Raw genomic sequence first — 25,786 nt, 5'->3', positions numbered from 1 at the left:
CCATTCCTATTAAGAACACTAGAGAGTATAGGAAACTTCTCCTGAAAATGATCAGTAGCATCTATTTAAAACAATCAGCAGGCATCATATGAAATGAGGACAAACTAGAACCATTCCCAATAAGATCAGGAGTGAAAAGAGGTTGCCCACTATCACCATTACTATTCAGCATTGTATAAGAAATGTTAGCTTTGGCAATAAGAGAAGAAAAAGAGATTAAAGGAATTAAAGGAGTAGGTAATGAGGAAATCAAATTATCACTCTTTGCAGTTGATATGAACCCTAGGGGATCAACTAAAAATCTACAAAAAACAATCCACAACTTTAGCAAAGTTGCAAGACACAAAATAAATCCACATAAATGATCAGTATTTTTATGTATTACCAACAAAGTCCAGCAGCAAGAGATACAAAAAGGAATTCCATTCAAAATAATTGTCAATAGTATAAAATATTTGGAAATATATCTGCCAAGGGAAAGTCAAGAACTATATGAACACAATTACAAAACACTTTCCACACAAATAAAGTCAGATCTATTCAGTTGAAAAATTATCAAGTGCTCATGAGTAGGCCAAGCGAATATAATTAAAATGACAATACTACCTAAATTAATCTACTTATTTAATGTCATACCAATCAAACTCCCAAGAAATTATTTTATAAATCTAGAAAAAATAATTACAAAGTCCATCTGAAAGAACAAGAGGTCAAGAATTTCAAGGAAATTAATGAAAAAAATGTTAATGAAGGTGGCCTAGTTGTGCCAGACTTAAAACTATATTATAAAGCAGCAATCATCAAAGCCATTTGGTACTGGCTAAGAAACAGAGTAGTTGATCCGTGGACTAGGTTAGGATCCCAGGACAAAATAATCAATAACCATAGCAATCTAGTGTTTGACAAACCCAAGAACCTCAGCTTTTGGGATAAGGGCTCACTATTTGACAAAAACTGCTGGGAAAATTGGAAACTAGTATGGAAGAAATTAGGGCTCAACCCACATACCAAGATAAGATCTAAATGGGTTCATGATTTAGACACAAAGAGTGATATTAAAAGCAAATTAGAAGAACATAGAATAGTTTATCTCTCAGATCTATGGAGAAGGAAGGAATTTGTGTCCAAAAAAGAACTGGAACTCATAACTGAAACTACATAGATTTTTTTGATTATGTTACATTAAAAAGATTTTGTACAAAGAAACCCAATGCAGAAAAGATCAGAAGGGAAGCAATAAACTGGGAAAACTTTTTTTACATTCAAGGGTTCTGATAAGGGCTTCATTTCTAAAATATATAGGAACCAATTCCAATTTATAAGATTTCAAGCTATTCTCCAATTGATCAATGGTCAAAGGATATGAGCAGACAATTTTCAGATGAAAAAATTTAAACTATTTGTAGCCATGTGAAAAGGTGCTCCAAATCACTATTGATCAGAGAAATGCAAATTAAGACAACTCTGAGATACACCTGTCAGATTGGCTAAGATGATAGGAAAAGATAATGCTGAATGTTGGAGGGCGTGTGGGAAAACTGGGACACTGATACATTGTTGGTGGAACTGTGAATGGATCCAACCATTCTGGAGAGCAATTTGGAACTATGCTCAAAATGTTACCAAACTGTGCATACTCTTTGACCCAGCAGTGTTTCTACTGGACCTGTACCCCAAAGAGATCTTAAAGGAGGGACAGAGACCCACATGTGCAAAAATGTTTGTGGCAGCCCTTTTTGTAGTGGCAAGAAACTGGAAACTGATTGGATGCCCATCGATTGGAGAATGGCTGAATATGTTATGGTATGTGAATATTATGGAATATTATTGTTCTATAAGAAATGATCAGGAGCAGGGTTAGTTACATGAACTAATGCTAAGTGAAATGAGCCGATCCAAGAGAGCATTGTACACGGCAACAGTAAGATTATATGATGATCAATTCTGATGGACATGGCTCTTTCCAACAATGAGATGATTAATGGCAGTTCCAATGATCTTGTGAAGAGAGCCATCTACACCCAGGATCACAACATAGTATTTTCACATTTGTGTTGTTATTTGCTTGCTTTTTTCTCTTTTTTTACTTTTTGATTTGATTTTTCCTATACAGCATGATAAAGGTGAAAATAGGTATAGAAGAATTATACATGTTTAACATATATTGGATTAGTTGCTGTAGTCTAGGAAAGGGGATAGAAGGAAGGGACAAAGAAAAATTTGGAATGCAAAGTTTTATAAGGGTGAATGTTGAAAACCATCTTTGCATATATTTTGAAAATAAAAAAACTATTATTAAGAAAAGGAAAAAAAACTGCTGAAGACTAAAAAAAGAAAAAGAATAACTTAACCACATTATTTTTGTTTGTGCAAAGCTTTTAAATTTTATGTAATCAGAATTGTCCATTTTATCTTGTGTGATCTCCATACCTTCTTTGGTCATGAACTCTTCCTCTACACATAGATCTGAAAGATAATTTCTTCCTTGTCCTGCTAATTTGCTTATGATCAAAGTCACATATACATTTGGAGTTTATCTTGGTATATGATGTGACATATTGCTCTGTGCCTACTTTCTGCCGGACAACTTACAAATTTCAGTTTTTGTCAACTAGTGAGTTACCCCAATAAGTAGGGTCTTTCTACCTTAAATATCCCTAGATCCATGTTCTAAGATAAGTTTTTAGTTTATCATTCTATATTAAAAAGTACCTTCTAGTTCTGACATGTTGTATTGAATAGTGTTAGATTCCTTCCAACTCTGTACATTCACTGTTGTATGGTTCCTTCTAGCTCTGGCATTCTATGTTCTCTATTCCCAAGGCCTCTTCCACTCTAACATTCCATGTTTTTTCTTGCAAGATTCATTTCGATTCTTTCCAACCCTAACATTCTATGTCCTATATAATACAGCTCAGACATGGAATTTTTTTAAGTGTCTAACCCTAACATTCCATATTTTATATTGTAAGGTTCTTTTCAACTCAATTACCATATGTTACATCCTGCTCTGCAATTCTTCTTTTGATTTCTGACATATTTCTTATAGCACTAATATTATTTCCAGTTTTGATATTTGCTGTGTTCTTAGGTTCCTTCCCACTCTTATATTCTTGATTCAAATTCTAAATTTATTGCCAATTTAAACAATCTAGATTTTATACCCTATTTCTTTGCATGTTGTGTTCTCTCTTTTCAAGATTATTTCCACTCTATCATTCTATGTGATTTGTTTTAAGATGTGTGTTAGCTCTGACAATCTATGTCATATGTTCTTAAATTTTTTTCCTGTGATAATATCCTTTATCTTAAGTTTTAAAGTTATTCCCTAATTAATTATTCTATTTTTATGTTCTCATGCTCTTTTCCATTCTAACATCCTATGTTGAGTGACCTTTTATTTACTATGGTCTGGGATTTTGTTTTAAACTCTTGCATTTCATATTCCAAGGTCTAAGCAGAGGAGTCAAACTCACAGCCTGAAAGCCACAAGCAGCTGGCAAAATTCCTCATTGCTGTCCGCACCAGATAACAAATTGGGCATTATTTAATCAAGTAAATAAAAGAACAATATAACTTAGATAATGTTAATTTGTGATTTTTCTAAGTTTATACGTGGCTTCAGAGCTCTCTTTCTCTTTGGGTTTGAAAGCACTGGTCTAAGATTCTTAAAATTATCACATATCATATTATATAATCTTGTTCTAACCTTTTATTTTTTATGTTCTAAGATTCTTTCCTTTCCAGATAGTCTATCCTTTCTGGTTTAAGGTTCTTAATTGCTCTGACATTCTATGTTCAGAGATAATTTCATACTAGGCAATTTTCTTTTACAAGAAAATTTCCAGCTCTGGAAATTTTTTGCTATCTTTTCTAACATTTCTAGCCATAAAATTCAATGTTGTCTATTCTTAGGACCCTTCTCACTCTGGCATTGTTACCTATTGTAAGATTCATTTCTAATCTGACATTCCATGTCTTTTATTTGAAAGTTCCTGAGGAGGATTCTGGGAAGATGGCAAAGTAGATTGGTAAATTTCAAGCTCTCCAGACTTTTCCCACAAAGAGAACAAATTTGTGCCTTAGGGCAAACATAGACTTGTGAAACACAAAGACTTGGGGCAAACAAGGGTCCTCCTGGCACAACCTGAGAAGACTTGAAGAAAGCCCCTAGGCTAGGGATTAACCTGTGTGAAGCAGGAACACCTCCAGGCTAGCTCCACAGAAACCACAGAAACACCAGAGGCCCCTGGGGCAAGCTGAGTGTGGCTGAAATCTCAACAGGAACCACAGAAATTTTCACCTCCCCAACAGTTTGTGAGTCGGGTTCTGAATCAGGGAAGACTGAGGAAACCTCAGCTGATTAGGAACACCAAGCCCATCAGTGTTGCATAGATGGTCCTGGGTGAAAAGGAACAAGCACACTGGGAAAGCAGAAGCAGGGAGGCAGGAATGCTGCTGGCTGTGGGCACTTGCAAGAGGATTAAGCTCTTGGTTTGGGGTTCCAGGTCACAGGGAAGAGCTGAAGTGAAGCTACAGACACCACCCACACACAACAATTAGTGGTGCTTATACTAGTACCTCTTATTTAAAAAAATAAATTGGCAAAGAAGAAAGAGCCCAATTTACAGGAAACAGGAAAGAGGAGGATAATGAAGTAAAAAGAGCTTTTTCTACTCAAAAGAGTAACATTAAGTGGCTTCAGAGAGCCAGAGATAATTATAGAAGAACTCAAAAAAGAATTCAAAAATCAAATGAGAGACATTGAGGAAAAACTAAAAATAAAAACCATTCAAGAAAAATAAGGAGCTAATAAAAAAAATTAACCAACTGGAAAAGGAGATACAGAGTCCCAGAAATGAAAATAACTCTAAAAATTAGAATTTTGCAAGGGAAAGTCAGTGAAGCTATAAGGGACCAAAAAATAACAAAACAGATCATAAAGAATGAAAAAATAGAACAGAATGTGAAAAATAAGAACACTGATCTGGAGAACAGATCAAGAAAAGAAAATATAAGAATAATTTGACTACTTGAAAGTTGTGACCAAAAAACGAATCTTGACATAATAATGCAAAAACTAATGCAAGAAAATTGTCCTAGAGTGATAGAAAATGAGGGGAAAGTTGAAATAGAAAAAATCCACTGATCACCATCTCAATAACATTTTTTTGTGGAAAACACACAAGAATATTATTGCCAAATTTTGAAACCCCCAAATCAAAGAGAAAATTTTACAAGAAACAAGAAAAAACTGATTCAAATATGCTGGCTCTGCCATTAGAATTGTACAGGACTTAGCAGCAGCCACAATAAAAGGCCATAGATCCTGGAATCAGGAAATAAAAAGATGTAGGCCTGTGACCAAAATTACTATATCCAGTAAAATTATCCATAATATTGAATGAGTAAAAATGGACATTCAATGAACTTGAAGATTTTCAGGACTTTCTATCAACCAAATTCAAACTTAACAGAAAATTTAACTTATAAGAGCTGATAGCAAAGATTAATTTCAAAGAACTCAACATGGATACATTGTTTATTTTTTTACATGAGAAGTGTACACTATATGTTTAAGGTTGACATCAGCAATAATGTAGCTCTAAAGAAAGACTGAAGCAGAGTTAAGATAAAAATAATAATTATGTTATACAAATGAGATACAGAGGAAGAATAGACACAGAGGCATTAGAGGGGAGAGGAGTTCTGAAAACCTACTCACATTGGGAATGGGTTAAGTAGGCAAAACTACATATATACCATGAAGAGTATAGCACCCTCCAAAATGTATAAAGAAATAAGGGGGGGCGTTGATGGGTGGATGGGGAAGCAGAAGGTGCAGGAAAGACAAGGGAGGGATCCATGAGTGGGTAGAGGTTAAGCCATAGCAAGGCAAGTTAAGAAGCAGAATTAAAGCAAAGAGTCAGTAGGGATAAGAAAGATATGTGTGTGGGGGGAAGCAGGGTATGTGTACATATGTGTGTATCTATATCTATATGTATACATAAATATATCCTTTCTTAACTATAGCCTGCTTGGGAGAGATTGGGGCGGGGAATGACTGGAGGAAAAAATAAAAAAGATGTGCAGAAGAGAAAAAAAGAACAATTTACAAAAAAGTAAAGATGGGCATGAATATAATTTCTTGTACTAGTATTTATACTTTCTTAAACAGGTAATTTGTTGTTATATATTTCAAATCTTCCCTGATATTCTGCTAGGCACATGAGGATGGTCTCTTTTGTTTTATTTTATTTTGTATTCCTTTTTGTTTTTCTTTTTTCTTATTCTGTTTTTTTTAATAAAATAATTTTTTTAAAGTTCCTTTTAATTTTTATGATTCTGTGCTGTTTGACATAGCATTCTTTCAATTCTTGAATTCTGTATTTCATGTTCTAAACTGCTATCTGAGTTCCAGTCTTTGGCATCAACATCCACTATTTTACATTTTAAAACTCTTTCCAGTTCTAGATCTGACATAATTACAGTTGAAAAATTCTTTCCAGCTCTGTCACTTTATGCTTTATGGTGTAACATTCTTTCCCATATTTATATTCTGTGTTGTCTTTTCAAAAGTCCCTTCCTACTCTCCTCTGTACATTATCTCGTAGATCTTAATTTATGTAGTTGTTGTCTTGACTGTATCCCCAGCACATAGCACAGTGCCTGCCACATAGTAAGTTGTTGTTTTTGCTCTTGTTATTGTTATTTTTCTTTGTTTTTCAAAGAAGATCAATGACATTATAGGTGATGTCTTGACTTGGGCATGAATTGGACTTAAGTGAGGCAAAATTGCAAGAAGTTGTCAGCCTCACTTTCTTTTCCATAGCCTTCCAAGTCCAGTGGCAAGTCAAAAGTCAAGATGACTGGTAATGGCCCAGGATGCAGTGGATGATCTTGATGTCTTTGATATATGACAAAGCTCTAAGTGATCCATGATTCTTGATTCAACTGCCTTCATAATCATTGGAACAGTTTTTTTTTTTTCATCTGCCCATTTTCCCCAGAAGTCTTCACATGCTTGAGATAGATGTTCCCCTAACTCACCAGTGGGTTTAAATCTTGTCGGTTACCCTCAATATGATTTAACTCAACTGCCAAGAAGGTTTACCAGAGTTTGGCTGCTGTGCATCTTACATCTTTATGGATCCACAGGTAAGACTGGTGGACACTAAAAGTGGCTGAGATTGATGATATATGTGATATATGTGATGATCAAAACAGAGATATTTTTATGTGACTCCATTTTGTTTACCATATTGGATGTATCCAATTTTTTCCAGCTCAAAAAATAATTAGTTGTATATTTAATGTACTTTGTAACTCTAAATTAACTATGTTCTGTAGAACTATGTTCTATGTTCTATGATATAAGGTTCATCAAATACCTTATGTTCTATGTTCTACATTTTAAGGTTCTTTTTAGGTCAAATTTTTTTTGCTGTTCTGAAGTAACTTTCAACTCTGAAATTTTATGTCCTAAGGCCACTTCCTATTTACCATTATGAATTAGCAGGTACCTTCTGTCTCTGATATATTATATTAAATATTCTAATGTTCCAGCTCAAACATTCTATGTTCTATTTTATATGATTCTAGAAAGCGCTGTCATTATATGTTCTCTGATTCTCTATTATTAGATTCTATACAATATTATCATATTCTATCCAGATCTGATATTCTATGTTCTTTTTTCTAAGGTTGTATCAAATTCTAACATTCCACATTATCTATGGCATAGTACAACCTATGTCTGTCATTCTGTTATATTTCCTAAATTTTTTTACCAACTTAACATTCTGTATTTCATGTTTTACTGAACCTTCCCATTCTGGTATCCTATGCTCAATGTTACAAAGTTCTTTCTAGCTATGACATTCTATTTTCTTTATTCTAGGGTGCTTGTCATTCCACATTCCATGTATTAAGATTCTTTCTGGGTCTGGCTTCCTATATTCTTCAGTCTTTTTAAGCCCTGGTATTCTATGTTCAATTAGCCAAGGTTCTTTTCAGCTTGGAGACTCTATGTTCTGAGATCAAAGGTTATGTGCACTCCTATCATTCCACTGCAACAGGAGACCAAACAGGGAGGACTCAATCCTGAGAGAATGTATCTTTGGTAAGTGTGCTTCTGAGTGTTTTCTATGTTCTAAGGTCTATACTGTTCTGACATTCTATGTTCAAAGGCTTTTGCTTACACTGCCATTTTATGTTCTGTATTCTTAACATTCTATCTCAGTTCTGAGGTTATTTCCCCTCTAACATTCTATATTCTGTGTTCTAATTTCTTTCAAGTACTCATCTCCTGTGTTCTCTGTTCTTTACTTCTTTCCAGCCTTTACATGTTATGTTCTTGGTTCTGTAGTTCTTTCCTACTCAGGCATTTTATGTTCCATATTCTTTTCCTGAACATTCTATCTATATCTTGTCTTTTAAAGTCCTTTCCCCCTCTAAAATTGTCTGTTCTCTGTTACAAATTGCTTTCCTTGTCTGATACCGCTATGTCTTTTTAGATCCCTTCCCACTCTGAAATTTCTCTTCTCAGTTCTAAGTTGGTATTCACCTCTTACATTTTTAACACCAGTGGGTGTCACTGTAGAGCATAGAGTGTCCAGTCAGTCCTTTCTACTCTATCCTTCCTGCTGATGATCTTTTTCTTTCTTCAGAGAATCCTTATGAAGTTCCTCTTAGGGATAATTCTCTGCTGGGCTCCTAAGATAGGTACTTTTCTGGATTCCATAGCTAGTACTTCTATCCTGAAGTGACTGCCATCCTTGGGTGAGTGTCTTTCCACATCTATTGGCATATGCTTCTTGGGTTATTGGTCACTGCTATCACCTTCACAATGTTAGCCATTCTGATTGCTGGTGAGATCTCTAATGGTTCTTCTGACCTTTAAAGGCTCACAATGTTATAACTTGTTCAATGCCATCTCTGAATGTGCAATAAACTAAGGTCAGGAAGAAAAATACAAGAGGAACAGAATGTGCTGTTGGATACATGGTGACCAAGTAGGAGATAGGGTAGTTGCTTTCCCCATTACGTCAGAGAGTTCTCATCTCACTCACGTATGATGAAGAATAAGAAAGGGGTCAACAGAAGGAGCTATTTTTCTTTTTATGTTATCTTTTTTAAAAAATTGAAGCTTTTTATTTTCAACACATATGCAAGGATAATTTTCCCCCAATGACCCTTGCAAAACTTTGTGTTCCAATTTTCCCCCTTCTCCCTTTCCCCATCCCCTCCTCTAGATGGCAAGTAATCCAATATGTGTTAAACATGGTAAAAAATATGCAAATCTAATATAGGCATACATGTTTATACAATTATCTTGCTCCATAAGAAAAATCAGATCAAAAAGGAAAAAATGAGAAAGAAAATAAAATTCAAGCAAACCACAGCAAAAAGAATGAAAATGTTATGTTGTGATCCACACTCAGTTCTCACAGACCTTTCTCTGGATATAGATGGAGCTCATTATTATGAGTTCATTGGAACTGGCATGAATCATCTCATTGTTAAGAAGAGCCACATCCATCAGAATTGATCATAGTATAATTTTACTGTTGACATATACAATGATCTCCTGGTTCTGTTCATTTCCCTTAGCATCAGTTCATGTAAGTCTCTCCTGTTGATCATTTCTTATAGAACAATAATATTCCATCACACTTATATACCATAACTTATTCAGCCATTCCAACTGATGGGCATCCAGTCAGTTTCCAATTTTTTGCCACTACAAAAAGGGCTGCCACAAATATTTTTGCACATGTGGGTCTCCTTCTCTCCTTTAAGATCTCTTTGGGATACAGGTCCAGTAGAAACACTGCTGGGTCAAAGTGTATGCACAGTTTGATAACATTTTGAGCATAGTTCCAAATTGCTCTCCACAATGGTTGGATCCGTTCACAATTCCACCAACAATGTATCAGTGTCCCAGTTTTCCCATACTCCCTCCAACATTCATCATTATCTTTTCTTGTCATCTTATCCAGTCTGAGAGGTGTGTAGTGGTACTTCAGAGTTGTCTTAATTTGCATTTCTCCGATCAAAACTGATTTAGAGAACCTTTTCATATGATTAAAAATGATTTCAGTTTCATCTGAAAATTGTTTGTTCATATCCTTTGACCATTTATCAATTGGAGAATGGCTTGAATTCCTATAGTCAATTGTCTATATATTTTAGAAATGAGAACTTTATCAGAATTCTTGAATGTAAAAATAGTTTCTCTATTTATTGCTTTCAGAAGGGGCTCTTTTTGGAGATACACAAAATTCTCAATCATATACTTTTGAGTAATATGGCCTGTGGGATCCTCAACTAACCAGAAGATATCCCACCACCACACAGCACCAGTCTCTCAGTCATTCATGGCTGGAAGTAGCCTCATCATTGTGTGAAATCTGTATATCCTACCAGGAAGGGCAAATTCAATCATTTCTAAGGACTAAGTCCTCATTATTCAAAGCTTCCATTACACATTCTACATTTTATATTCTAAGGTAATTTCTAAACTAACATTGTATGTTCTGTGTTTTAGCTTCCGATTTCCACTCTAATATTATATTTTCTATATTACAAGATTCTTTCTAATTCTGAAATTTTAAGTTCCCTTTCCTGAGGGATTTTACCATCTAAGTAAGTATTAAAGCTCTTTCCAGCTCAGATTTTTTGTTGTTGTTTTAAGGATCTTTTGAGCCCTTCATTTCATATAATGTGATTTAAAGTTTCTTCTGCACCTAAGAGTGTAGGAAAAAACATGTGTTCTAAGAATTATTTCAGCCCTTTTGATCTTTGTTCTGTCATCTATGAATTCAGCCTCCTCCTGATTGGTGAGTTCCTATCAGAACTTCCATTGGAGAAAGTGCTCAAGTCAACCATATTCATTTATTTTTGAGAAAAATATCACACTAAGACTTTCAGCCAATTAGTGGCATTTAGAAAAACTCCTTTGCTTTTTATTTAATATTTACTATTTTTATTTTCTCCAGTAACATGTAAAATAATTTGTATACTTGTTTTTAACACTTTTTTGAGTTCCAAATTCTCTCCCTTACTCCCCAGCCTCACACCCATTAAGAAGGCACATGTGAAGTTATGCAAAACATTTCCATAAAAATCATATTGTGAAAGAAAACATAGATCTCTCCCCCCCAAGAAAAATAAAGTAAAAAAATAAAATAAAATAAACATACCTATTTCTAACTCAACTCTGTTCCTAGACTTTTATACCTTCAACTACCACCCATTCCTGTTTTTGAACTCCATTTCATATGTTGTTTTCCCCTCTAAAAGACAAACTCCTTGAGGGGAGGGACTGTCTTTTTGCTTGCATTTATATTTCCAGTGTGTACAATGCAGGCACAAAGTAAATACTTAATAAATGTCTATTGATTGATTGTCTGTCCCATAGTAAATACAGTCATCCCTTCCATATCACAACCATCCCCATTGTGAATCTGATATATCATGAATAGGCACAAAAAATTAAATGGGAATTTGGGGGGAATTTTGTGGAAACTGCAAGCAACATTTAAAAGCCAGCAGATGAAACAGAAAAAAGTCTAGAAATTCTGAAATGTCTCTGCTTCCTAGCTTCTCCAGCTCCCTTCAAGTACTAGCTAAAATCCCACCTTAAACAAGAAGCCCTTCCTTCTCAATTCCCCCCTTAATGCTAGGACTTTTCCTCCATGCTTATATACAATGTATTTTCTATTTTCTTCATATATAGGTATTTGCACATTAGACTGAATTCCTTGAAAGCAGGAATTGTTTTTTATTTTTCCTTGTATCACCAACATTTGGCAGAATGCCTGGCTCACAGTCTAAATTTAATAAATGCTTCTTGATTTGACTTAACTTTAATATTGTATGGGCTTTGTTCTACAGTGCTTTCTAACTCTCACATTTTATACTATATTAAAGTTCTTGCTTGTTCTCATATTTAATGTTCTGGACTCTTTGGCCCCTTCCCACTCTAGCGAGAGATTTTTTTTCCCCAACCAACTCCAACAAATAACATTTTATGTTGCATATGGTAAGATTCTTTACTTTCTGTCTTTATGGTTCCCTTCCTACTCTTACATTCTACCTTGTATAGTCTGAGTTTCTTTTCGCCTCTATCATTCTATTTTATTATCTAAAAATACATATGAAAGATACATTTCCAACAGATAATCCAAGCTTCAGTGTTCTAGGCTTCTTATCAGTCCCAATGATCAATATTCTAGGTCCTGAGTTTCTTTTATATTCCATGTTACAAGATTCTTTCTTTGCAAAATATTCTATAATCTCTGATCTAAGGTTCTTTCCAATTTTGACATTCTATGTTCTCTACTCTGATGTTCTTTCCAGCTCTAACATCCTATAATCTTTGAAGAAAATTTTTGTTCTTTCTAGTTCTACATTCTCTGTTCTAGATTTATGGTCTAAGGTTCTTTCCAACCCACTCTATACTCTCTCTTCTAATGTTCTTTTATTCAACAAATATGTTCTAAAGTGTTTTCCAACTATATGTTGGAAGATTCTAAAAATCTTGTCTACAACAACTTCATGCTGAAGTCTCTCTCCTCACTCTAATAAATCCTCTGCACAGCTGCTGCAATCATTTTTCTTAGTACAGATCTGACCCTCTCCTAATAAACTCCAACGGCTCCCTATTACCTCTAGAATCATCGGTTTGCCTTCTAAAGTTAGTCACAACTTGGCCTCAAATACTTTCTAGTCTCATTTTATAATATTAGCCTTCCTGCACCCCAGCACTGCCACACACACACACACACACCCAGCTTCCATGTCCTTCTCATACAACAACCATAAGTACATGTCTCACTTCTGTGTCTTTGCAAGAGTTGTCCTCCATGCCTGGGATACACTCCCTCCTTAACTCTGTTTCATAGAGATATATCTCACTTCCTTCAAGATAAAGCTCAAGCACCACATACTACATGATGCCTTTCTTGATCTCTGCAATTACTAATGCCCTCCATGGCTAACTACTATATCTTTATTCCATGTGTGTGTGTGTGTGTGTGTGTGTGTGTGTGTGTAATTTATATATTTATATATTTATTATATTTATAATAAATAAATATTTATTTTATTATATTTATATTAATTTATTATATTTATAATAAATAAATATTTATTTTATTATATTTATATTAATTTATATATTTACACATGGATATAATGAGAGTCGTTGAGAACAGAGTTTTGTCTTCATAGTCCCATGTTTACCTCATTGGGTAGAGGCTTAAGAAATGGTGGTGGGTTGATTAGTTGATTTCTAATTCTGCTGTTTTATGACTTTTCTAGTAAGATTGCATCCCACTCTAACATTCCATGTTCTGGGGCTGAAGGTCCTTCCATTTATAAGATTCTATGTTTTGAGGTTTTCTCCTTCCTCACAGCTAGGTTATATTCTTTGTTCTAAGTTCCTTCTTGGGTCTAATATTCAATGTTCTGTGATCACTTCCAAATTCGACATTCCATGGTTCAAGTTTCAGGGTCTCTATTCATTCTGACATTCTGTGTTCTCTGTTCTAAGGACCCTTCTCATATTCCAAATTTTCTTTTCAAAGGGTCTTTCTAGCTCTGAAATTCTCTATCCTAAGGTTCTTTCCCAGCTGGACATTATATATTGTCCTTTTCAAGATACTTTCAACCTTCCATAGTGGAAGGGGTTTTTTCCAGGTCTAAAAATCTGGAGTTTTCCAGCTCATATTTTCTACGTCTCTGTCCTAAGGTCCCTTTGAGTCTCTGTTATGACAGTTTGTGTTACATGCACTTTGGTCAATTCCCATGCCAGGATTCTGTGTTTCAAGGTTATTTCTACCTACAAACAGATTATGTGCCGGTTCCCTTCCACGGGAAAGAGGGAATGTCTTTATATGAAAAGATAATGAAAAAAGAGCCCCTCCCTCAGCTGGTTTTTTTGTTTGTTTGTTTTTGTTTCCCACCTGCTTAGTAAACAGGGCAGCGGAAGCCCTTCATGTGAGATAGTTGCCTAGGGATCCCCTGATTTGTCGGACTGTCTGTTTTTTAAGCTGAAGCAAAAGGGAGACCCCGAAATAGCTCTTTGAAGCCTCCATCCATGCACGGGTCCTGAGCCTCCGCCGGCCAGGGCGGAGTTCCTTTGGCCCCTATGGCCTCTCAGTAATAGTTCTACATTGTGACTTGATTTTTGGTCTAGAGTTCCTAAGAACCCAGACTCTTCAAGACCCCCTTTCCTCCAGGAGGGTTCTAGGTTGGAAGATTCTTTGGCTCTCTGGCAGCCTGTATCGGGGCCCCCCTGCCCGCTCCAGCACGCTCTAGGTTTGGGGGTGTTTCCCCCTAGCTCTTGCATTCTCTTTTCTGTGTCCAAAGGCTAGTTGCAAAGCCAGCCCTGCTGCCGCCTGTTGTGTGACACATTAGTCCCCCATCCCCCAGCCCCTAATATTTTGGTCCCAGTTACCTAAGTGAGGCTGGTCTCCTTGCCACCAGTCTCTTGGCCTCTGGCACATTCCCACCCTAATATTTTGGGCTCAATTACCTAAGTGAGGCTGGTGCAAGCGCTGCCGTTGCCCGGCCCTCCGGGCTCGGCCATTGGCTGCCGGGACAAGTGGGGGCTCGGCGACCCGCCAAACCCGGCCCCGCGCGCCCGCCGATTGGCCAGGGCTGTCTCTCCCTGGTGCCGAGCGCGCTTTCCCGCGGAGCAGCAGCAGCTAGTGAGCGAGCGAGCGCAGCGAGCGGCTCCCAAACTTTTCCCGGTGGCCGCGCTCGCTGGTGAACTTGGCCGTGGGCGGGCGCGGAGGAGGCTGCCTGGTCAGGAGACGCCTCGGCCCCGCGGCTGCGACAGTAGCGGCGGCGGCGGCGGCGGCGGCGGCGGCAGCCGGAGAGGGCACGCTCGCCCCTGGAGGGGAGGGCAGGGCAGGGCAGGGGGTCCCGAGCAGCTCCGAGAGGTGCCAGCGCAGCTGGACCAGTCGGCACGCTGGGCCAGGCCGAGAGAGCCTCCTGTGCAGCCGCAGCCGCAGCCGCGGGCCGTCCGGCCGTCGGGCCGTCCCTGCCGCCGCCGCCGCCGCCGCCACTGGCCCGTGGGCCCGCCGCCGGCCCCACCGAGCCAGGCCGCTGCCGCTGCCGCTGCTGCCTGCGCCGCCGCTACCGCCACCTCCCGCCTCCAGCGACCATGTGGCACTTCTCCACCTCGGCCATAGCGCCCTACTCCACCAACTTTCTGCTGGTGCCCATCCCCGAGTGCCCCGGGCCGGTCTGCCCACCCCCGGGCAAGGCCATAAAGATCGTGGTGCTCGGGGCCAGCAGCGTCGGCAAGACTGGTAAGAGCGGGCCCGGGGCCCCGAGCGGGTGGAGAGCGGGGCAGGGCGGCGTGGGGTCGGGCCCCCCGGGGCCGGGAGGTGAGGAGCGGGATGGGCCCGGGGCGGGGGCGGAATGGGAAGCGGGACCCGGGAGAGGGGCCACGGGACGGGCGCTGACCCCGAGGCCTGGGAGGTCTGGGGGAGGGGGCGACGCCAGGCAGACTGCGATGGGTGGGGGGGAGGGGAAAGGCGGGGGGGGGGGCGGGAGGGGGGCGGCGGGGCCCCGGGACCCGGCCGGCCCAGAACTCTGGCACAGCGGCCGAGCCGGGGTGGGGCGGCTGGGAACGGGAGCGGAGCTCCAGAACGCCTAACAGGTGGCCCAGGTGACTGGCTGATCTACGGGGGAGGGGACTCGGGATTCCACCCTGCCCCAAGGCTGCATCCTAATATTCCCTCCCCCTTCAGTTGACCCGTGCTGGAGGGGACAGACCTGTGGTGACCCCCCCCCACTTAGCTCTAACACCCCACCCCCCACAAGCTTTAACCTCCTTCTCCACGGTGAGCTCAAAATCCTTTCCCTTTTCGGCTCTCACGTTATTTCCCCCAACTTAGCTTTGTCTCCCCCCTCCCAACTCAGTCCTGACATTCCCCCCCCCACTTCAAAACTGCCATCCCACCTCCCAGGCTCAGCGCCTCTGCCCTCATCCCCCCAAACCCAGTTCGGACACACCCCCCAGTCAGTTGCAGACACACCCCCCAGAATCTCTGCGCTTATTACCCCCCACCCCGCCCCCAGGATCCTCAGCCCCTCCCGGGCAGCATTGATTACCCTTCTGCTAACTCTGCTTATATCCATCAAAACCCAGCACTCCCCCCCCCCACCCAGTGCTGACATGCCCACACCTCAGGCTGCTATCCCCCACTGGCTGTGGACACACCCCCTTTTCTTCAGTTCTAAACTGGCACCCTTTCCCCCAGCTCGGCTCTCATATTACCCCCTAAACTTAGCTCTGGCTCCCCCCCCCTGACACACTCCTAAGCTCTGCTCTGACACACTTCCCCACTCCGTGACCCCAAGGCTCAATACCCCCATTCCTTAAACTCAGAGCTGACACCTTTTTCCTCCCAATTCTGCTTTCAAACCCCCCTAACCAGAGCTCTGACCCCCCCTCTTAGCGCCGACACTGTTCCCAGGGGGACCCCTCAGATTCCCCCACCCCAGGCTCGGCACTGAGACCATCCCCTTCTTCAACTCTGACACCTTTTCCCCAGCTTAGCTCTCATATTACCCCCTAAACTTAGCTCCTACTCCCCCTCTTACCTCTGTCCTTACTACACTCCCAACAACACTGTCCCGCTCAGGCCTGGCTGCCCCCCCACAGGCTGGTACGCCACCCCAGGTTCTGCACATTGCCCCCCAGGATCGCTGCTGACACGGCCCCCTGAGTCTGGGCTGATACCTTCTTCAACTAAACCCCCTGTCCCCTCAGCTCAGCTCTGACATACGCCCCCTTAAGCTGACTCCCTCCTCCAAGTTCAGAGCTGCTACTCCCACCCCGGCTCAGTTCTGATCCCCTACCCCCACCCCGTCTCAGATGATTTCCCCTCCCCCTTTGGCTGCCTTCCCAAAGACAACACCTCCCAAGGTTTAGGGCCAAGGGGTATTAAAGAAACTGTGGTGGGGAGACATAAAGCTCCAGAAAATTGGGGCTGAAGGAATATGTGACTCCCCCTGAGCTTGGGAGAATTCCCCCAAAGTAGGGGCTCTCCTTTCAGAGAATTCTGGAGGCCACGTCGGAGCCCAGAGAGCCCTTCTCCCGTCCCTGAGCCTTCCCCTCTCCTCGTCCTTTGGGAGTCCGGGCCTGAGGACAGCAGAGGCTGGCCCAGACCGGGGCGTCAGTCCCGCTGAAGAGGAGGGAGGCCCTGAAAAGGCCTGACTTTGGGGAGTGCTCAGTCCCTCTCGGGGATCAAAGTGTGGCTTTGCCTTGTTTTACAGCCCTGGTGGTCCGTTTCCTCACCAAGAGATTTATTGGCGACTATGAGGCCAACACCGGTGAGTCCCTCCAGTTCCTGGGCCCTGATGGGGCCAGCACTTCCTCTCTTCGGCCCAGGCCCTTCCCCCAGCTCCCCAGGGGCGACCTTTGATTCATAGTGGAAAAACTCTCACCCCACCCCCATTCCAGCGAGACCAGCAGTCCATCTCCTCCCCTTCCCCCCCTTCTCATCCTGCTGAGGAAAGGGGTAAAGGGAGGATGTCCATGAAAACCCAGAGAGAGGCTGCTGGCCTAGGGCCTCACAAGAGAAGAAAAAAGGAAGAAGTCCCAGAAGCCCTCAGCCAGGTCACCAGGGTATGTCTTCTTCCCCGGGCTGGAGGATGTGGGCCTGGTCCTTACAGAAGACTTGGGCCAAGCCCAGGGTTCTCAACTCAGGCAGCCGGCTCAAGCCTCGGGGCCTCCACAGGTTTGGAGGCCCCTTTGCCACTGGAGGGGATGGGCAGAGGAGGCCACATCACAGTCTCCTGGGATCCTAGCTTTTGAGCTGGCATGAGGCATCGAAGACATCAGGTCCAGCAAGGCAAGGACACGAACCCATTCAGCTGCGGGCCAAGTGGCTCTCTGCCCACTCCCAGATGGCCTGGGGTTTTCTTCCCTTCCATAGAAACCCAGCTAGAGTCATGGGCCGGCAGTCAGTCAGTTCATTGTCCACATATGCAGAATGGGGAGACTTCAGTTCATTGTCCACATATGCAGAATGGGGAGACTTCAGTTCATTGTCCACATATGCAGAATGGGGAGACTTTGAAGGGAGTTTGGGTGGCTAGGGGTAAGGAGGATAGATTTCAACCCAGAATCCCTGGCTCAGCTGTTTAGTTACTGTGTAACCCTGAGTAATCAACACCCCCAACCCCGACTCAGTTTCCTTTTCAGCAAACTAAAGGGGATTGGGTTAGGTTAAATGATCTCTGAGGACCTTTCTAGTGGGTAAATGCTTTGATTCTGTGGACTCTGCTCCCTCATCCTATCTGCCACAAATTGTTTGAAGAACATTGAACTGACTGACTCTGGGGAAAGTGCTTGGGAGGAGAGGGGCTCCATGAAGGCAAGTGCTGTTGTCCAGAATGATTGGCCTGGAAAACTGTCCCAGAAGGAACCATAAGGCTCTCTAGCCACAGGTAAAGACCACAGCCATTATCCTAGTGAGGAGGAGGAACACTCACTGAAGTTCAGTATTCTGATCCACAAAAATGGGCTAATAATATATGTTCTGCTTCTTACCCTGGGTTGTTAGTGAGGAAAGCACTCGAGTTATTACTATTGTTAACCTATTATTATATTAGGATCATTGTAACCCTCCGTCAGGTGCAGCAGTCAAATTCTCCCTGTAGGCCTGTATTTGCCGGGGCTCATTCCCACCTTTCCTCTCTGACTCCTCCCTGCTCAGGGAAAAGGTTTATTTAGTTCTCAGATCTGCCAAGACTTGGATTCTTGCTGGTTTTCTCCCTTTATTGCCCACATCTCCTTTCCTAATCTTGGCTTGCCCGGGATGGCTAACAAATCCAAAGAGTATCTCCCTACCCCTGGGTGGAGCACCCTTCTCCTGGGCCGGCCAGGGAAGAGGAGAGGAACGGGCACTCTGTCAAAGGAATGGGAATAGTGTGACTCCAGCCCTCATGAAGGCAAACAATCCAGGACGATCCATGCAGGGAATCAGCTGGTCCGTAGCAACAGCTTGCAGCCTTAGCAACCACTGTGCAGTCAGGGCATTTTGTGATCAGGGAAGGCCCCCAAAGCCAGCTCTATTCCTTGGTATTTCAGTGTGGGCATGCAGTATGCTTTCCCTGCTCCCCCTGTGGCCTGAGTGGTCTCTTCTCATGGGAACAAGAGCATGTGCTCTGACTTTCCAAAAAGGACATTGCTGAAACCTGGGTCTACGTGTAGGCTGTTGAAATAGGAAGGAAATAAGAATTTATTTATGAAGTGCCGACTATATTTTAGGCAATTGGCTAAGCTCTTTATAAATACCCCACTTGAACCCCCCCCCAAGAAACCCTGGGAAGAAGATGCTATTATTCCCTTCCCATTTTACAGTTGAGGAAACTGAGGTAGAAAGAACTGAAGTCCCACAAGTTACCTGGATTTGAACTCAGATCTTCCCGATTCCAGCTCAGGTGCTCCGACCCCTGTGCAATCTTGGTGCTTCTAAAAACACAGGGCGTCCAAAAGAGTGTACTGTGAAGGGGAGGGTGAGGGGAGGGTGAGGCCTCTTATTTTACAGGTGTTGAGAAACACCCTCCGCCAAGGTAGATTAGCAAGTCCCCCATAAATTATGGTTCCAGAGAGTTGTCTCCCGAGGGGCTCAAAGTCTCTGCCCAACCTGTCTATGTCAGAGGCAGGATTTGAACATGAGCCTTCCTGACTCCCAGTCCAACTGCCTTTTTTCTTTGGAAGTTGCCTAATACCTGTAGTGTCTGTGTAGGGGAGACGTGACATTAACTCCCATTTCTCCAGCCCTTTAAGAGTTGCAAAATGCATTCCTCAAAGCTGCTCTAGGAGGCAGGTAGTCTTAGGTATTCATATTCCCATTTTATGGATGAGGAAACAAACTCAGAGCAGCGCAGTGGTCCTCTAGCTAGTAAGTTATGTATCCTGGGTATCCTGACTCTAAGCCTGACGTCCTTGGAATGGGTGACCCCAATGGGCTTCCTTGGGAGAAGTGACCTTTAAAGTTGGTTCAATAGCACCAAGCCTCCATCTGCTCCCAGAAGGACCTATCCCAGTCATTTCTCCAGAAGGAGAGGAAACAGGTATCCCAGATGAACAGCCTCTTGTTTCTGCAGATTGACACCTTTGTATGCTGGCCACACAATGAGGGTGGGCCAAACCCCCCTCCCCTCATCTTCCCGAGGCCCTACTTTCTCCCCATGACCCCAGCCTGGCTCAGTGAGCTTCCTGCTTCACAGCCCAATACCAGTGATTTAGCATCTGTCAAGTACTTTCTTCTACATTATTGCCGCCCACCCCCTAGGTAAATGGCAGCTTTGACTCAGCCTGATGAGGGGGTCTCCGAGCAGCCTTCTTCCCACGCAGGCTATTTGTTCTCCTTCTTAACAGAGATGCCATCTGAGTTTTGAGCCAGTCGTGGTGTGTATGAGCTGGAAAGGGTCTTTTCAATCACACCCCCCCCGAACTAGCATGTTAAGTCTAAAGAGACCCTAGAGGTCCCTTCTGAATTTAGCCCGGCCTAACTCATTTTACAGAAGACCAAATGGAATCTGACCAGAGAGGGCCAGTGACCCCTGCAGAGTCACTGGGTGAGTCAGGAGAAGATGCCCAGTCCTCTTGATTTTTCTTGGTCTGGTGAGCTTCATTCTCTTTTGTGATCTCTCCTCCATTAGGTTCCTTGTACTCTCGACAATTCACCCTTGATGGGGAAGAAATCTCTCTCCAGGTTCAGGATACTCCCTATGTGGCCCTGGAGGTAAGAACTTCCTTCTTGGGACTCTCGGACTATTTGCTGATCTCCTAAAAATGGCTCAAAGACATCAAAAACATAAATAAATGAGACAGGAAATCATGTCGGGGTGCTTTGGCAGCCCAGCAAGTGGCCCAGACCTTAGTTGAAGGGCCTAGGGATAAAGTTGGTAGGGGCCAAAAGATGTAGCCTTGCCTTGCAGGCTCTTTTTTGGAGAGCAAACACACCTAGGCCCTCTGCCCCGGGGAGCAGTGGCTGATTGGCCAAAAGGATTTGGGGGCCACCTGCAGGCAGCATCTTTATCAGCAGAGTTTTGAAATGCAGGAGCCAGTAGGACTGCACTGTTAGCAGCTCTAGCCCAGAACCCAAATAGGGCCCCAAAGGGTCATCTCTTTGAAACTACAAGGGATTCCCCTGAAGTCCTATCCATGGACTTATTTCATTCTTTTTAAAAAGGGCACACCTGAATGTTTTTTCTACTGCCTGTCACTGTGCTGCAATAGGAAGAGTGCAGGAAAGTCACATTTTTCCATCCAAATGACATTTCCTGGGGTCAGGAAAGGAGTCCCCCCCCATCCGGTGCCACAACCTCTAGGGCAGCCAACAGCCATTACCGAATGAAGGAGAAGGGAGAAGTCCTCCCCAGAGTCAAGGACCTTAGAGAGTGAGATGGGAAGAATTGGAGAGGAATGGGAAGGGAATGGAGAAGATGAAGGGTGGAAGCGAGGATTGGGAGTAAGGGAAAAGTAAATCCAAAGAAACGAGAGGGGAGTAAGGAGAGGAGAGAATGGAAAGGGAGATGAGAGTGAATGCAGATGAGAGGAATGAGTAGAGGAGGAGGATCAGATGAGTGAGTGGGGAAATCAGGAAGACTTGTGGGTAACGACATGAGAAGAAAAAGGGATGAGAAAGAGGAGGATGAAGAAAGGAGGAGGAGGAAAGGATGGGGCTTGAGGGATAGCAATGGTCACAAATAGACCGGAGGAGGAAAGCCAGTCTACTTCATCAGAACTTCACCTTACCATAAATGTTCAAGAGTGAATGCTAGGGGAAGCCACTTACTCACTGGGCTTACTGGGGGCATGTATGGGCTGCCATCCCAGGACATGGACAGTGTGACTGGTGAACTCCAGAATTATCCCTTGCCAAGGCATTTCTTCCAAGAAGCAAAAGAAAAGAAAATGAGTTTGATGGGTCTTTGGATTTTCTGAATAGATAATTCTACCTGGAATGTGGCTGATGACCATCCCATCTGATACCCAGCTGGTGCCAGTGAAAAATCCCAGGAGTATATAGGACCATGAGGGACTTCCGGGGAGGGAAATGTTCAGGGCTCATTCAGAGCAGGAACTTTCTTTTAATCCCACTCAGCCAAAAGGAAATGATATGTGCATGGAAAGATGGGGGAGGTAGTATCAGATGAAAAGCTCCTCCTTAGACAGCAGTAGGCTCATCCCTGTCAGTAACAGGTGAGGCCTTCCCCCATTGATGCCCGATGACCTTGACTAGAGGCTCTCTCTCCTGGAAGAGTCTCCAGGGTTGACCAACCCCGGGAGCAAGAAAGTTCTTTCTGGTGCCTAATAGAAGTCAGTTCATCAAATGTGTATTTGGCATCTGCCCTGTGCTAGGCATAGACGGTCCAAAGCCTGTAATACTGTATAGGCCCCAGCCTCACAAAGTTTATGGGAGAATAAGAAGGCTAACAGATGTATACAAATCCTTGCAAAGTTGAAAAGAAAATAAAGGTGGCGGCTGTAATAGTCAGTTGAAGAAATAAGTCATTTAATCAAGGAAAAAGGAAAATATTAAAGGGGAGACCTAATGGCTATTCTTGGGTATATGAAAGGCCATCATGGAAAGAGGTATTAGACCAGTTCTGCTTGGGCCCCAGAGGGCAAAACAAGGATTTGTCTACTAGATGAATGTGGACAACACACAGGATGGGCTGTCCCCAAAGGTAGTGAAAAGTAGCCTCACCGGAGGCTTTCAGATTTCCCTTGTAAATACCAACTATTTAGGGAGGGGGAGATGTTGTGGAGCTTCGGGGTCAGTTTTGAGAAGGCCTAGTTGATCTCTGAGAGCCTTTCATCTCTGAAATTCCAAGACGCAGATAAATATGGTACGAGAGAAAAGATGATAGGGCCAAAAGTGATTGAGAACTGGGCTAAGGATTCTGGGAAAGTTCAAGAAGAAAGCTAGGAGAGCAGGACTTGCTTCCCCTGAGACATCTGACCTGAGCTGAGGTGTGAAGGAAGGAAAGCATTTTAGGGAACATCCTCTGGCCATGGAAACTAGTGTGCTCAATTATAAGACAGCAAGAGAGGCCTGTTGGGACCAAGAAGAGACTGGAAAACCAGATGGGCTCAATTTCTTCACTCATGCTTCAGAAAGCCTTACAAAGGGAGATGGTAGCCAAGTTGGGAAATGGCCTTCAAAACCAGGCTAAGGATGATAGATTTGACTCTAGAATCTCAAAAGAAGCATGAAAAATATTGGGGGAGAGGCAGAATATGGTCAGGCCCATAACTTAGGAGTCTCCCTTTGTCCTCTAGATGAAGGATGAGTTGGAAAAAGGAGAGATCTTTTGGTTAGTGGTTAGGACACCCCATCCATTTAAGTCACCCAAGTTCACAAGCTCAAAGCTCTTCTTTATTCTTTCCTCTCTCTCTTAACCTCATTCCCTGTCCCTCTAAATAGCCCATCACTAGTGAAGTCTTGCCATTTTTATCTTAAACAGGTCCTTTTCTCTCTCCTTACATAATCATAGTCATAGTTGAAGCTCTCATGGTCTTTCTTCTGGATTCAATAGTCTACTTTGTCCAGTCTCTCCTCTTGCAATCCAGCCTCCACACAAGAGCCCCAAGTAATCTTCCTACACCACAGTTCTGACCAGGTCATTTCCAGATCTTTACTATTTTCTTGTTGCTCCTAAAGAAACTCCTCCACTGGGCACTGGATCCCTCCACGGAGCGGTTCTGGCCTGCGTTCTCCAGTAGATCTCTTAGTACTACCTTTCACACAGTTGTGTACATACTCCTAAAGCTGGTTCCAAGCTCAGCATTCTGTGCACAGACTGTCACAGGCCTAGAGTGTCCCCCTCCCTCACCTCTGCCTTTTAGAAGCTTCAGCTTCCTTCAAGATTCGGATTAGAGGTCACCTCCTACAGAAAACCTGGTCTGATCCCCGACTCGGTTGTTATTGTTTTTGCTCAAATTAGTATGCCTTTATTTACTTCTCTTGGTGTGTAGATTCAAGCTGAGGTCTGCTCTCTGTACCTCACGCCAACGAAACAGACTCTTGAGAAAAGAAACTTTCATTTCCGACTTTGTATCCCCAGCCCAAGGAGAGGTGTCTCTTGATTGTAGTCGACGACTGCCCAGTGACTACAGGGTTCAGGCAGGAGGTGATGGGAAGGACCGGAATTGGGGTTTGAGGTAGCTCTAGCTACCATGGTAATGGTAAGCCATTCTTCCCTGCTACAATTTTAACTGGGCTTCTTTTTCCCTATTCCTTTTTCTGCCTTTACTTTCTCCACAGGAGAATAGCGAGGTCATCATTTGCCAGGAGCAGGTGAACCGCTCCATCTATTGGGCAGATGGCTTTGTGTGTGTCTACTCCATCACTGATCATGCTAGCTACCGCATCATCCGGCCTCTGTACCAGCACATCCGCAAGATTCATCCCAATGCCAACATCCCCCTGCTGCTGTTGGGCAACAAGGGTGATCTGCTTAGGGCCCGCCAAGTGTCCTCGGATGAGGGGGAGCAGCTGGCTGGGGAGCTGGGTGGCAGCTACTCAGAGGTGTCTGCCCGGGAGAATTTCGACAGCGTGAATGATGCTTTCCAGCAACTGTGCCAGCTGGTGGGCCGCATCGGGGGTGGTGGCAGCAGCCCCAGCGTCGGCCCTAGTGCTAATGCCAATGCCAATGCTGGTACCTGCGGCAGTGTCTGTGTGGAAAAGCGCAGGGGCCTCCACCTGGCCCGCCCCAAGTCCCCCAACATGCAGGACCTGAAGCGGCGCCTGAAGCAGGCCCTCTCCTCAAAGAGCAGGTCCGCTACTGCCCCAGCCCCAAGCAACAGCATATGAATAAATCCTGGCATGGGGGGGGAGGTCCAGCTGGGAGTCCCCTGGCTATTTATGGTTCTATTTTGTGTTACTGGCCTTGTGGGTTTGTGGTTGTGTTGTGGTGTGCCCCTTGCATGTGTGTTTATGTTCAATTTTCGGGGGGGGGGGGAAATCAAGGACCCAAAGGAGAGCTCTGAGCGCAGACAGTTGAATGCCAATGGATTGAGATACCAGGGTAAGACAGGACAGGGACCAGAGGATTTGGAGGAGTAACAGCTCCTTTCAGTGACAAATGCCAATCCTCACAAGAAGTTCATGAGGGAGGTCCTACTAGGCATTCTTCTTCCCATTTGATAGAAGTGGAAACTGAGGCTGAGAAGTAGCTTGCTCAAGTTAGTAACTGAGCTCCGACTTAATTCCAGATCTTTTAAGTGCAAGTACAGTGCTCTCTTCACTATATCCCAACTGCCCCATCCATGCTTAGGGAGCATCAGTTGGCTTTAGGAGTCACCCCAATCATCCCCTTCCCCCTGTTTTGGAGCAGGGACAAGGCAAATATTACTGACTGGGAGGGTTCACTGGGGGAGGGGCGTTCCCCCACTGTTCTACAGCAAACAGAATGTAAGCTCCCTGAGAGCAGGGGTTATCTCGCTTTTGTATTTGTGTTTCCAGTGCCTGGCACGTGGTTGGTGCTTAATAAATGTTTATTGATCGACTGGTTGATTGAAGGAAGAACAGGGGTGGTATAAACTCTCCATTGGGGCCCTGTCCCCCCCACCCACCCAAGTGCCTAGATCTCAATGGCCCAAAATAGTTGGGTGGAGATTTTTCTGGCCCCCCCCCCAACACAACCTGGGGCCAGAAGGGGTCACCTTTCTGAGAAAAGGCAGCCCCTTTTCCAGAGGCAGCAGAGTTCAGGGACAAGACCATCTGAGGGAAGTGAGATG

The 25,786-nt window shown here is 43.3% G+C and overlaps 1 protein-coding gene across 1 annotated transcript in view; it reads left to right on the top strand.

Moving 5' to 3' along the window:
* The window catches only part of LOC141549062 (ras-like protein family member 11A-like), a 51,131-nt gene extending 25,577 nt beyond the window's left edge, over nt 1–25,554 (top strand). The window contains exons 2-7 of the mRNA XM_074278396.1: nt 14,204–14,325; nt 14,548–14,838; nt 15,114–15,323; nt 17,299–17,355; nt 20,698–20,780; nt 24,312–25,554. Coding sequence (XP_074134497.1) covers nt 14,204–14,325; nt 14,548–14,838; nt 15,114–15,323; nt 17,299–17,355; nt 20,698–20,780; nt 24,312–24,860 — 1,312 coding nt within the window. The 3' untranslated portion in view covers nt 24,861–25,554. The remainder of the gene's footprint in view (nt 1–14,203; nt 14,326–14,547; nt 14,839–15,113; nt 15,324–17,298; nt 17,356–20,697; nt 20,781–24,311) is intronic.
* Nucleotides 25,555–25,786: the final 232 nt, after the last annotated feature.

The sequence above is a fragment of the Sminthopsis crassicaudata genome, chromosome X, assembly GCF_048593235.1.
Source record: "Sminthopsis crassicaudata isolate SCR6 chromosome X, ASM4859323v1, whole genome shotgun sequence".
Taxonomy (NCBI): Eukaryota; Metazoa; Chordata; class Mammalia; order Dasyuromorphia; family Dasyuridae; genus Sminthopsis; species Sminthopsis crassicaudata.
The sequence above is the reverse complement of the archived record's forward strand: the minus strand, read 5'-3'. Positions and strand labels throughout refer to the sequence as shown.